A 13,122-nucleotide genomic window follows, 5' to 3' on the forward strand; every position below is an offset into this window, starting at 1 on the left:
TGTCACCTTTTATATGTGTTTTACTTCGGTGAAATATGGGATTCCTGAAAATACATATATTTACACACACACAAAATCTTGATGGTATGCACTAAAGCAATTCATTAAAAATAATCCTTTAATTGATTTTTTCATTTGATAGCACCTCCACCTTGAAAAGGACCGTTATCTCCGTGCTGAACTTAAAAAGAGGCTTGTATGTGTTACTCAAAAGAACTTGCCTGCAAGAGAAATGGAATATCGGCTCTATGGACTGTTTCATTGTGCCCAAGCATGGAGAGTCAGAGTTTATCTCAAAGATAGTAACTTGAATAATGGCTCTAAGTGCTGTTCTGGAAAGGAATAGTTGAAGAGGGATTCCCAGTCTTAGCCATTTTTCATTGTTCTGGGGCTCTGAAAGGCATGCAAAAGCATTGCCTATTCAGTAGGTCATTGCTTCTTGGGTAAAAAGAAACTCCCAAGTCTGGAGCACACGTACTACCAGACATGAAGAAACTGGAGATCTGCTGTAGTTGAGACAAGTTACCCAAATGGTCTGGGAAGGTTGGTGTGGAAAGATGACGCACAAATAGATCAGAGTTAATTATGCTGGGTGTAAACAATAAATAGTAGGTAGTATGATACAGAAGTCAGTGACTTGGGGGTATGTTTGAATTATGGATTGATACCTGATAAACTTGCACTCTACATGGTGTGTTACTGGGTCACTCAGCTGGCTCTCAAACTCAGCTTTAAAAAAAGTGATCATAAGATGCTGAAAAGAAAGTTTTAGGAATTTAAAAGATAGTAATCACTGAAAGGGTTTAGAGGACTTTCAGATGCCTTGAAGAGAAAATACTTTGGGGGGAAAAACAAACCAATCAAAACCTTCTGATACTTTAAGCTTCTGAGGCTGTTCTATGATTCCTTTGGTTTCATCATGAATTTCCAGAAGTCGCATACTGCTTTGTCAGTACTGAAGGATCATCAGTCAACAAATGTATTGTGCAAATCACTAAAGAAATTTTCAGCCAGGTTTGAAACAAGTGCACCTGACTACACTTTCTTATATTTTAAATGAAGTATAATCAATGCCTTTAGATAATTGAGTGTATCTACTTAGGCTGTTTCTAAGCAAAAAGAGAAATCTTACCCTGCTGTTCTCTTACCATGTACCGAATATACTGTACTCATTCTGCTTTTAATTGGTCCTCCTGAGAGTCTGAAAGTGGTGTTCAAGCTGTTAAATTAAAAATACATTTTGTACATATTACACATCTATCTATTTGCAGGGCTCAGGAGTGCATCTAAAATGTGGGTTTTGATTATATACTGGGAAACAAATATAGGAGGAAGTAATTATAATGTCTTTGTTTTACTCAGAGTGATAATAACCCCTCAGAGCATCTTAAAACAGGTCAGCAAGGCACTAAGGGCTTGTTGGACAGTGGTATGGCAGTTATTCTGACTATGGGTGAGAATGAAAACCTTTGCTTTGCAAAGTCTTATATGATGTTTTCTGTGTAATGTGGGATTTTTGTTTTGAGCAGCCTGTTACGCTGATCCACAAACGTGATATAATACTGCAAATGCAAGTGCTCAGCTATTTGCTGCTGCTATGCGTTAGCGCCTCAGCATGAATTATGCTGTACCATGCTCCTGACAAATGAGCATTTATATAATATACAACGTATCAAGGTTATAGTGATTGGAAGGAAACGGGAGATCTGATCACTCAGGACATGAAGGCTGAGGTACTCAACAATGTTTTTGCCTCAGTCTTCAATGGCAAGGGCTCTAGCCACACTGCCCAAGTTGCAGAAGGCAAAGGCTGGGAGAATGAAGAACTGCCCACTGTAGAAAACCAGGTTTGAGACCATCTAAGGAACCTGAAGGTGCACAAGTACGTGGGACCTGATGAGATGCATCTGCGGGTCCTGAGGGAACTGGTGGATGAAGTTGCCAAGCCACTCTCCATCATATTTGAGAAGTCCGTGGCACTCTGGTGAAATTCCCACTGACTGGAAAAGGGGGAAACATAACCCCCATTTTTAAAAAAGGAAAACCTAGGGAACTACAGGCCAGTCACTCTCACCTCTGTGCCTGGCAAGATCATGGAGCAGATCCTCCTGGAAACTATGCTAAGTCCTTGTCTCTAAATTGGAGAGACATGGATTTGATGGATGGACCACTCAGTGGATAAGAAATTGGCTGGATGGTTGCATTCAAAGAGTTGTGGCCAAAGGCTTGATGTTGAAGCAGTGACGAGTGGCGTTCCTCAGGGGTCAGTACTGGGACCAATGCTGGTTAACATCTTTGTCAGTGACATGGACAGTGGGATTGAGTGCGCCCTCAGCAAGTTTCCTGACGACACCAAGCTGTGTGGCATGGTTGACATGCTGGAGGGAAGGGATGTCATCCAGAGGGACCTGGACAGGCTTGAGAGGTGGGCCCGTGCCAACCTCATGAAGTTCAACCAGGCCAAGTGCAAGGTCCTGCACCTGGGTCAGGGCAATCCCAAGCACAAATACAGATTGGGCAGAGAATGGCTTGAGAGCAGCCCTGAGGAGAAGGACTTGGGGGTGTTGGTTGATGAGAAGCTCAACATGAACTGGCAATGTATGCTCGCAGCCCAGAAAGCCAACCGCATCCTGGGCTGCATCAAAAGTACTGTGGCCAGGCAGGTCGAGGGAGGTGATTCTGCCCCTCTACTCTGCTCTGGTGAGACCCCACCTGGAGTACTGCGTCCAGCTCTGGGTCCCCCAACATAAGAAGGACACAGACCTGTTGGAGTAAGTCCAGAGGAGGGCCACGAAGATGATCAGAGGGTTGGAGCACCTATGCTATGAGGACAGGCTGAGAGAGTTGGGGTTGTTCAGCCTGGAGAAGTGGAGGCTCCAGGGAGACCTTATAGCAGCCTTCCAGTACCTAAAGGGGGCCTACAGGAAAGCTGGGGAGGGATTCTTTATCAGGGAGTGTAATGATAGGATGAGGGGTAATGGTTTTAAACTGAAAGAGGGGAGATTTAGATTAGATATTAGGAAGAAATTCTTTACTGTGAGGGTGGTGAGACACTGGAACAGGTTATCCAGGGAGGTTGTGGTTGCCCCATCCCTTGGAAGTGTTCACGGCCAGGTTGGATGGGTCTTTGAGCAGCCTGGTCTAGTGGGTGGTGTCCCTGCCCATGGCAGGGGGTGTTGGAACTAGATGATCTTTAAAGTCCCTTTCAATCCAAACCATTCTCTGATTCTATGACTGAAACTTGAAATGGCTTGCAGTAACTTTGAAAACTTGCAACCTTAATTTCAGGGGGAATTTTACCTACAGCATGAATTAATTTTATGTACAAACAGTTTGATAGACACTGTATTTTCAACTGTTTTAAAATTCTTTGTGAGGGGCAGGAAATCAGTTAATTTGGGTTATGTGAAACTGTACTGGTTTGGGGTGGAGCAGAGCCAACTTTCTGTTCAGTGAGAGAGGCTCTTGCTTATCCTTGTTGCTGTGGTAACCAGTGTCAGCTGACTTGGTTGTTTACCCTGTGGAGGGGTCACACCTGTGGGGAGGAGTGGACAGGTCAGGTGACCCAAACTGACCACTGGGGTATTCCATCCCATCTGCCCTGCTCAGTATAAAAGCTGAGGGAGCAGAGGGTTTGAGTTGGCTCTTCTTCAATGGACTGTTTCTTCAATGTGTCTCTCTCTCTTTAGTGACTAATGTCTGAGGGAGGATCCTGTTAGTTTGTCTACCTTCAGTCCCTATCAGTGTGTTCTGGAATCCAGTTCCCATTCGACACTGAGTCCAGTCTGGAACTTTCCCAGGTGTCTGCCAATGACATCTACCTGGGAGCTTGGTACAGTTTTGTATATATTGTATCTATTTCATTATTTCCTTTTTTGTTTTGTTATGAATATTTCATTACAGTAGTTTATTTTTTTCTAAATTTATAAATCTTTTTATCTCTCTCCTTCTTCTCCTTGGAGCAAGAGGTAGGGGAGAACATCTGTTGCCTTGTCATTGGCCAACCAGTCCCAAACCATGACAGAAATGTATTCATAAGAACTTGGGTAGCTCACCATTACACGTCAGTCATAGTTGGACTAAGCTTCACTAGATATAGATTTGGAGGCGCTTCAGTTCTTTGTAGTGTTTTCTTAAATGTTGAAAGCTAGACTGCCTCAGTGGTTTTTTAGTATATAAATCTTTTGTTGAGATCTTTTTATAATAATCTTATTTCAAGGGTTATCGGAATTGAACCTCTGCATAATTTTCACTGTTAGTTTAGATCAGCCCCTTTATGTATAGAACTATTACCATATACCGTCTGTAATATCTTTGATTTTTGCATCTTTCAAAATGATACATATGGCACAGTTAATCCAAGAGACTATTAGATGTACAGTCTAAATTACACCAGAAATTATTACATTTCATATTCAGCATAGAAAGTCTCACTTTTTAGACAAAAGTGTTTCAGATTAAGGTTTCTCAAAGGTAGAGAGGTGTTGTTCAAGTGATTGTGGTGGTGGAAGATCGACCAGATTTGGTATGTCTAGCTCCAAAAGTGTAACTGCATGATAGAGTTTAAAAAGAAAAAAAGGATCCTTGTCAGATTGACTTGATGGTCAGAGCTTTTTTCAGTCTCAAACTTGTAAGTGGGAACTCTGGTCATTGCCATGAAGTAGTATTTCATCTGTGTTGATTCATATTGAAAAGATAAAAAGACCTAAGACAGCTGTTCAATGCATAGTGAGCCATAGGTATCAGGCAACTAACCAGAGAGTTACTTTAAATCCAGAGTTCTAGGTTTATAGTAGAATGGGGGTTTTTGTTGGGTTTTCTTTGTTGTGTTGTTTTTTTTTTTTTTTATGTATGGGCTATTGAGGGTAAGAAAGAACAAATGCCTACACCAGTACAAATGGTTGTATGTTGCAGTTAATAAAACTAATACAGTCTCTCAAAGGTAATTTAGACTTTTAGTACCATTGTACTTCCTGAGAAGACATTTAAATAACAGTACCTGCTTTAGGTAGGCTGCTTGTGAACTAGCAAACCCAATAGGGTGAATGAGCTACACCTCTATCAGTGTGAGATTTTTGACTCCACAGCAGGAACAGCTGAACAAAGTGTTTCACACTTTCTGACCCCCAGCTGTTTCTACCATCCAGTGTGCTAGCATAAAGTGGTGCTAATTTCACTTTACTATGAGTTGAGATTAACTCCTCTGATGCTGTATTGTGAGGGTAGTATGGAAATCAGTCTAGCTACTATTTCCACAACAACACAAGCAAACAAAACCCACTAGATTTTTGTGACCCCTGGAAAGGGGAGAAGTGGGATATGTCATGGGATGCTCTAAGAACAAAATATTGGGGGAAGAAGGGTGTTAGTCACTTTTCCTCATGAATTTACATGAAAAAGGTTCATGATTCAATTCATAACAATGATTTGAAGACCTCTCCTAAGAGTAAGTTACTTTCCTATGTGCGGCCGTAACTACTACACGAGATTCTTAAGATTTTCTGCTGTATTAAAATTTGATTCAGAGACATAAATGATAACATTTGAGGTCTTGGCCTTACAATATAAATGTGGAGGGTTTTTTACTCAAAATATTGAATAGCTTAAGTGATGCTGTTTGTTTTATTCAGAATGTATATAAACTCCCCTACCTCATGGGGCAGTTGGCATAGGCTGCGTCCATAAAAACATGTAGATAAAGCAAGGCAAATTCCAACATAAATATTTTTTTATGTGTTTCATGAGGTAAACAGGCTTATGAACTGTCTTGGTTTCAGGTAAGACAGAACCAATTTTTTGTTCAGTAATTTTACTTTTTAGCTAAGCCTCTTCTAACTAACTGAACTCTCTGAAATTACCAGCATATTTTTCAGATGGTAGTCCACTTCCAGAGTGATAAAACCTTGTTTATAATTAATACCAATGAATGGTATGCAGAGAGGCTCCTGCTTATACTTATTGCTATAACAACCAAGGTCAGCTAACTTTATTTGCACTGTTAGAGGGTCGGAAGCAGAAAAGCGTAGAGGGGTTGCACCTACGGGGAGGAGTGGACAGGACAGGTGACCCAAAATTGACCAACAGGGTATTCCATCCCATCTGCCTCATGCCCAGTATAAAAGTCTTATCAGTCTGAGAGTGAACAGTTTCTGAACAATATGCTGTTAATTTCAGACTTTAGTCAGTTAGAAGAGGCCCAGCTAAAAAGTAAAATTACAAATCAGAAAATTGGTTCTGTTTTACCTCAAACCAGGACAGTATATATCGTATATATTTCATTATTTCCTTTTTATTATTTTATTAATATTTTTATTAAAGTAATTTAGTTTCTTCTAAACTCATAAGTCAATCTGTCTGTCTCTTTCCTTCCTCTCCTTGGAGAGCGAGAGAGGTGGGGGAGAGCATCAGTTGTTCGTTTCAGTGGCCAGTCTGGCCCAAACCGCATTATTAGTGCCTGAGACCCCGCCTGCATACGGGTGTTCAGCCGCTGCCCCAGCAAGAGCTGCTGCATATTCTCTGCAGACAGGCCTTGCAGCATGCAGCAGCACATTGCACGGCATCCTGTGGCTGTGGCAATGGCAATGCAGACAGCCCTAGCTATCTCACTGCGATAACATGATTTCTCAATTAAAAGTATGTGTATGCTTGACGTATTTCCTCATTTTGGCATCAGGAGGGACAACCCGTGCTGTGGGGAGCACTTAGCCCTAGCTTCCCGCTGTCCGCGGGCACAGGCCCCGCGGATGATGGCAGTGCCAGCCGGCAACACGGAGGAGCTTCAGTTTCGGCCGACACCGGTGGGCCCAGGCCAGCACCGCGCCGGCGCTGAGGGGAACTGTCACCGCCGCTGAGAACCGCCCTGCGCCCGCCTTCTCCTCCAGTCCCGAAATCCGTGTGAATTCTCAGTACTCCTCGGGGGAGGTGCTGATGTAAAAACGTCCTGGCCCTTCCCCCCGCAGCTTTCGGGGGCTGTTTCTCCCATTCCACCGCCTCACCCCGCCCTTTGGGGCGCCGCTGAGCCGACCCAGCCCTTCCCCCCCCGAACAGCAATGGTTTCTTCCCGGGGAGGGCGGAAGGATGATGTGCGGAGTTCGCTTCTGGGTTTTGGGGTGGGTGTTCTGTGGTTGCTCCTCCTCCGCCAGCATTCTTGCGCGGCGCGGGCTATGCGCAGACTTGGCCCTTGGCTCAAGATGGCGGCGGCGGATAAACAGAAGCACGAGCACGGGCGGGTGAAGATCGGGCACTACATCTTAGGCGACACGCTCGGTGTCGGCACCTTCGGCAAAGTCAAGGGTGAGCGGTGGGGAGTGGGGCCGCTGCCTGCACCGCGGAGCGGCACGACTCAGTCAGGCTGCGGGGGGTAGTGCCCCGGGCGGGTGTGTCGGGCTGAGCAGCGGAGCGTCCGTTGCCGGCTGAGGGACGTGGGCCTCCTGCGGTCGTCTCACAGCGGACGGTCCCTTGGGGCTGGGGCCAGGTGGCTGTTGAGGCCTGACCGGGGCTGGGGAGCGTGTGGGGGATGGGCCGCTGCCCTAGCCCCACAACGTCTTCTGCCCAGTGTGTTGGGGGGTCTGAGCTTCACCAGGGGCGACACTGGGAAACCTGGGCTGCTGGGCGCTGCCCGGCCGTACTCGCTGGGCTGAGTGAGTCGCTGGGCTGTGGCGGCGCTAGCATCGCGGGCCGATGGGGGCAGTGGGAGAGGGGCCGGGGAGAGCGACTGCAGGGCTGACGTGTCGTCGCACCAGCCGCGAGGTGTTTCACGGGCCGTTAGCTGGAGCCTCGGCCCTAGCTGCGGTGACTGCAGGGCGGGAGCCTTTACGGTCTGAATGTTGCCGACTGAGTGGAAATAGCGCCTGATATTCTGTGAACGTCTTTCCTGAAAGAGGAGTTGTATTAGTTTACTTCTCGGGGGGTGGGACTTGCAGTTCCGCAGCGGGAAGTAATCGCTAGAGGAGCAACAGCTTTCTCTTTAGGAAAATAATTCCTCGAAACTAATTATGCTGCATTTATTTAAAACATCACCGGATATGTAATGAAAGTAAGCAGTCTTAATTCTTGAGCTGTCTGTATGTTTTGCTGCGGAAGTACTAATACTTGATGCCCTTATAAGGCAAGCAAGCTTTCCCCTTCTACAAGGGGAGAAATAAACATAAAAAGATGTGCCTGAGATTATTGGATTAACTGGCAGCACATCTGACACACAGACATGGAAAGACTTTGTGCTAGTAACAGTTGACTAGTGGTTATCAAAGGTTTTTTTCAGCTCAAACTTAAACAACTTTTCCCAGTAAGGGTGCAGATGCCATGCAGTAAACTTGAAGCCTAGTAGAAATAAAATAGAAATTAAGTTCTTTCTTGATGTCATTTATCACAGATGAAAAAACTCTGCATTATCTTAAACTGTTCCTGCTGTGTTGTTTGTGAGAATTGTTGAAGTATTGGGGTATGCACATTGAAAACAGTTTCATGAATGAGTTAGACTAGACTCAGGTTGTATTCTTAAAATAAGTTGGTTTTTTTTTATGGTTAACCTAATGGATTGCTTATGTACCAGTATAATCAGTAAAAAAAACCCCATTTTATCCTGTTGTATCTAATGTGCTAGCTGGCTTTTACCATGATATCTTTTTTAGCATAGATGTTCCTATTGTATGTTCTCTGGCACAAGCTCTTTCAACTGTTGTCACGTTCTGAAGAAATTACTAATGTTTCAGCAGTCTTACCATGTTTCATTTCAAATTTACTTCCCTTTAGTTTAATTTCTTTCTCCCAGAAGTAGCATCAGATTATGGGCATCTCTTTTTATGATTGAAGAAAGTGGGCGAAGAGCATAGATTTCCCTCTCTAGAAATTGAAAGCGATGTCATGGATGGTGCTCTATATAACAGTACAACCGAATCCTACCTGAAACTTGCTCATTAATAAGGAACTTCTGTCGGGCTATAGAAAATAGGAATAAATTTGACTATAAGAATATCTAGGAAAGCAGTGGAAGAATAATTTGAGAGTGAAGCCCATTGAGTCTCCTTTACAGGCTGAGAGAGTTGGGGTTGTTCAGCCTGGAGAAGAGAAGGCTCCAGGGAGACCTTATAGTGGCCTTCCAGTACCTGAAGGGGGCCTACAAGAAAGCTGGGGAGAGGCTGTTTGCAAGGGCATGTAGCAATAGGACGAGGGGCAATGGTTTTAAACTAGAGCAGGGTAGGTTTAGATGAGACATTAGGAAGAAGTTCTTTACAGTGAGGATGGTGAGGCACTGGAAGAGGTTGCCCAGAGAGGTGGTGGAGGCCCCATCCCTGGAGACATTCAAGGCCAGGGTTGCTGAGGCTCTGGGCAATCTGATCTAGTTGAAGATGTCCCTGCTTAGTGCAGGGGGGTTGGACTAGATGACCTTTAAAAGTCCCTTCGAACCCAACACATCCTATGATTCCTTTTTTTTTTTTTTTTTTTTTTTTTTTTCTTTCAAGGCTGGCTTATAAAGTGACACCACCACACCCCAATCACTGGGGAACAGTGTGAGCTAGCACAGGCAGGATGTAGGAACAACCACAAAACCATGGGCAAAATACAAAGAGTAAATTTATTCTTATTACCTTGCCAACTGGGGAATCTCTGAAGCAGCACCCAAGCAGAGGCACACAAGTGGGGATGTAGGCACTGCTGAGCAGCTCGGTCCATGTTTTCGCCTGTGTATCAAGGATTCAAGCAGGTATAGTTTGCCACTGTGCTTTGATCTTTCCCACAGCAGGGCAGGAATCTCAAGCATGTTCAATAAGGTGCCTCTAAGTCTATCACAGGCCTATGTTATCTAAACACAGATGTTCTACTTGTCAAGCACACAAGGCTAAACAGACATTAATATGATTTATGTGTTTTTGACACCCCAGCTGCAAGTCACTTGAGACCATTTACAGTCTTCCTCACTGATCTTTCATTACTTTCCCATAAACAGTAACCCACAACTGGCAGCTGAAGTACCATTCCTTTCCTAGATAACTTGGTGCCTCCTTAAATAGAGAGGAAACCAGATAAGGAAGACAGGCATCAGATTATCTTTTCTCGGGGAGGGACTACATGGTTGAGGGGAGGAGTCAAAGATGATATTTTTTTTTCAGTGCACTGCACAAAACTAAGGTTGGCATACCCATAAATGTTCCAATATGTTTCCTCTTACATTTTCGAGTGTGCTGTTTGCGCTGCTGCTCCTGTTCTTATCTGCATTGGCAAAAACATGCCTGAAGTTGAAACCTTGAAAGATGTTATTTTATATTATTTTTTTTTTTTATTCAGTTAGGGTTTTCCTTGAGAGCTCATGTGATGTAGGGGGTCAGGCATATAGCTTCTTGAAAGTGGGTCTTTGGGGCTGCCAGTGGTTGCAGCCCCAAAAGATGAGTTGGAAAACCAGTGCTTTACTTAATAATTCCTAAAGGTCTCCTGTTGTCAAGGTAGCTGTCAGATGACTTCACCCTCCTACTTAGCCTTTTACTCTCCCAGATAACTGTTACGGATGTGATGTTTTTCCAGTTTAACGATTCATCTGGCTGTACTAGCCTGAATTAACTACTGACTGACTGAATTTATTTGATGGTGCCTCAGATGGGCAGTCATGGAGAAGACAGCTGTTTTGAGCCAATATCCAGGCAAAGATAAAATATCACAGAAGTAAAAAGCTATGGGGTAAAAGAGAGTACTGAAACTAAATTCACTTCAACAAGGCCAAGTGCAGGGTCCTGCACGTGGTTTGGGGCAACCCCTGGTATCAATACAGCCTGGAGGATGAAGGGATTGAGAGCAGCCCTGAGGAGAAGGACTTGGGGGTACTGGTGGATGAAAAGCTCAACATGAGCTGGCAACATGCGCTTGCAGCCCAGAAGGCCAACCATATCTTGAGATGTATCAAAAGAAGCGTGTCCAGCAGATCGAGGGAGGTGATTCTACCCCTCTGCTCTGGTGAGACCCCACCTGGAGTACTGCATCCAGCTCTGGAGCTGTCAGCACAGGAAAGACACGGACCTGTTGTAGCAGGTCCAGAGGAGGGCCATGAAGATGATCAGAGGGCTGGAGCACCTCTCCTATGAGGACAGGGTGAGAGAGTCGGGGTCATTCAGCTTGGAGAAAAGAAGGCTCTGGGGAGACCTTATTGCGGCCTTTCAATACTTAAAGGGGGGTTGTAAGAAATATGAGGACAGAGTTTTTAGTAGGGCCTGTTACGATAGGACAAGGGGTAATGGTTTTAAACTAAAAGAGGGTAGACTCAGATTAGGTATAAGGAAGAAATTTTTTACAATGAGAGTGGTGAAACACTGGAATAGGTTGCCCAGAGAGGAGGTAGATGCCCCATCCCTGGAAACATTCAAGGTCAGGTTGGACAGGGCTCTGAGCAACCTGATCTAGCTGAAGATGTCCCTGTTCGTTGCATGGGGTTGGACTAGATGATCTTTAAAGGTTCCTTCCAACGTTAACTATTATATGAATCTAAATCAGTTCTGTGTTGTTTTTGTTTGTTTTTAAAAAGTTGATGTTTCCTACTGAAACCAATTGCAAACTTTATTTCTATATATTTTTTGAAATAAAGTTAGCTTTCATAAAGGGAAGAGTAGTCAGGCTTCCAGTGATTTGTACTGAGACAATGAGGGGACTAATTAAGAGTGTAAATATTTGATATTTGTTCCAGTCTGTAGAATTAGATTAAAAACCCTGGTCTGTATAGCCTGGAAAGCTGATGTAAATAGGCCTTCTTGATTAAGACAATGATAGGAGACCTGGGAATGGACAGTGAAGATCAGTTTGTTATCTAATGTTGTGCAGCAATATGCTTTTGCACAGCACTAACTTTTTTTTATATTAGTGAAAACATTTGTTTAGCTCATATTTTTAATGACTACCTTCCTCTGAGCCTCAGGTTGGCTTTTTGGCATATGACAGAAATGCTTCATTAAACACAGCATATACTTGTTCAGCTTTTTTTTCTACAGCCTTCATGACTGGTACCTGTATTTCATAAGAATATTATATTTACTCTTAATGGACTCATGATCTGTTTTCTTTTCCAGTTCAAGACCTGGTGAACTAAGTTTAGAGACTGTTGCTCCTGCACTTGAACAGTTAAAACAAGTCATTGCTGCTTTGAGACTGTCTTGGAAATCTTTGTTATGCATAGCCATAGTGAAACTTTAAAGGAATTTGCATTATCAAAGAATAAAGAAATATAGGGAAATGTTAGGTCTGTAAAGAGAACTTCTTTTTGCGGTGATTCTTCTGAAGGACTGATAGCTCATTAAGGCTTAGGATGACTAACATAAATATATTTTGATTATTTGTGAGCTTTCCCTTTCATAGGTAAAACTTCTGTCAAGAGGTGTAATACAAAGTAGCTTTCGTAAAGATAACACTGGCTTCTTTTCTGCATGATGCTATCTGAGATCTTGCTTTCAGTTCTGTTTTTATGCTGAATTCAAAAGTAGTTGGCAGTCTGTTACCAATTAGTGTCTGCTGTTTTGCTGATACCAGATACCTTGAACTGCTTCATCATACAATAAGTTCTTATGGCATGTGGATAAAGACTTAACTTAAAACCATAATAGCAGCTCAGTATGTTTTTTCCTTGGAATTAACAGTTTAGTTCTAATGTGATAGTACACAAACAATAACAAAGCTGCAAAGCCACTTGACAGTAGAAAAAAATGACAGCTCTTTTTGTCTTGGTTAAATGTATGTGGAAAAACTTGTATTTGCTGTTACTTTATGCAGCAAAGTGAAGATTACTTTTGTCTGGGAAGACTGAAAGATTTCCGAAAAGAATACATAGTTTAAGACTTAAAGTATGTAACTTGTGGTAGCTGAACAGTGCTAATGGATACTTAGTGAGTCGTATCCAAGACGACAGTTTTATTTCATGAAGTAGATGGCTAATGGAAACTCATATCTTAAAAAACTAAATTTGATATAATCTTAAATGGGGGGGGGGGGGGCAAAAATGACTGAAGAAAATTGCTATTCAATTTGAAAAGTCTTAAGCAAGTGAACAGACTTTTTGAGATCTTTTTGCACCTGCACAAAACCACAGTATGTTTTCATTTAAATAATTTATTTGAAGTTGGCAAACAGCTGAAGAAGCAGAAAAGCTTG

The 13,122-nt window shown here is 43.2% G+C and overlaps 1 protein-coding gene across 5 annotated transcripts in view; it reads left to right on the plus strand.

Moving 5' to 3' along the window:
• Positions 1-6,984: 6,984 nt before the first annotated feature.
• Positions 6,985-13,122, plus strand: part of LOC141735493 (5'-AMP-activated protein kinase catalytic subunit alpha-1-like) — a 39,569-nt gene continuing 33,431 nt past the window's right edge. For 2 of the 5 annotated variants that reach the window (XM_074568362.1, XM_074568365.1), the window contains exon 1: positions 7,159-7,293. In XM_074568362.1, coding sequence (XP_074424463.1) covers positions 7,164-7,293 — 130 coding nt within the window. In that variant the 5' untranslated portion in view covers positions 7,159-7,163. Of the gene's footprint in view, positions 7,110-7,133; positions 7,294-13,122 lie in introns of those variants that run through there. The other 3 variants (XM_074568367.1, XM_074568368.1, XM_074568366.1) reach the window with 3 other exon arrangements.

The sequence above is a fragment of the Larus michahellis genome, chromosome W (assembly GCF_964199755.1).
Source record: "Larus michahellis chromosome W, bLarMic1.1, whole genome shotgun sequence".
NCBI lineage: Eukaryota > Metazoa > Chordata > Aves > Charadriiformes > Laridae > Larus > Larus michahellis.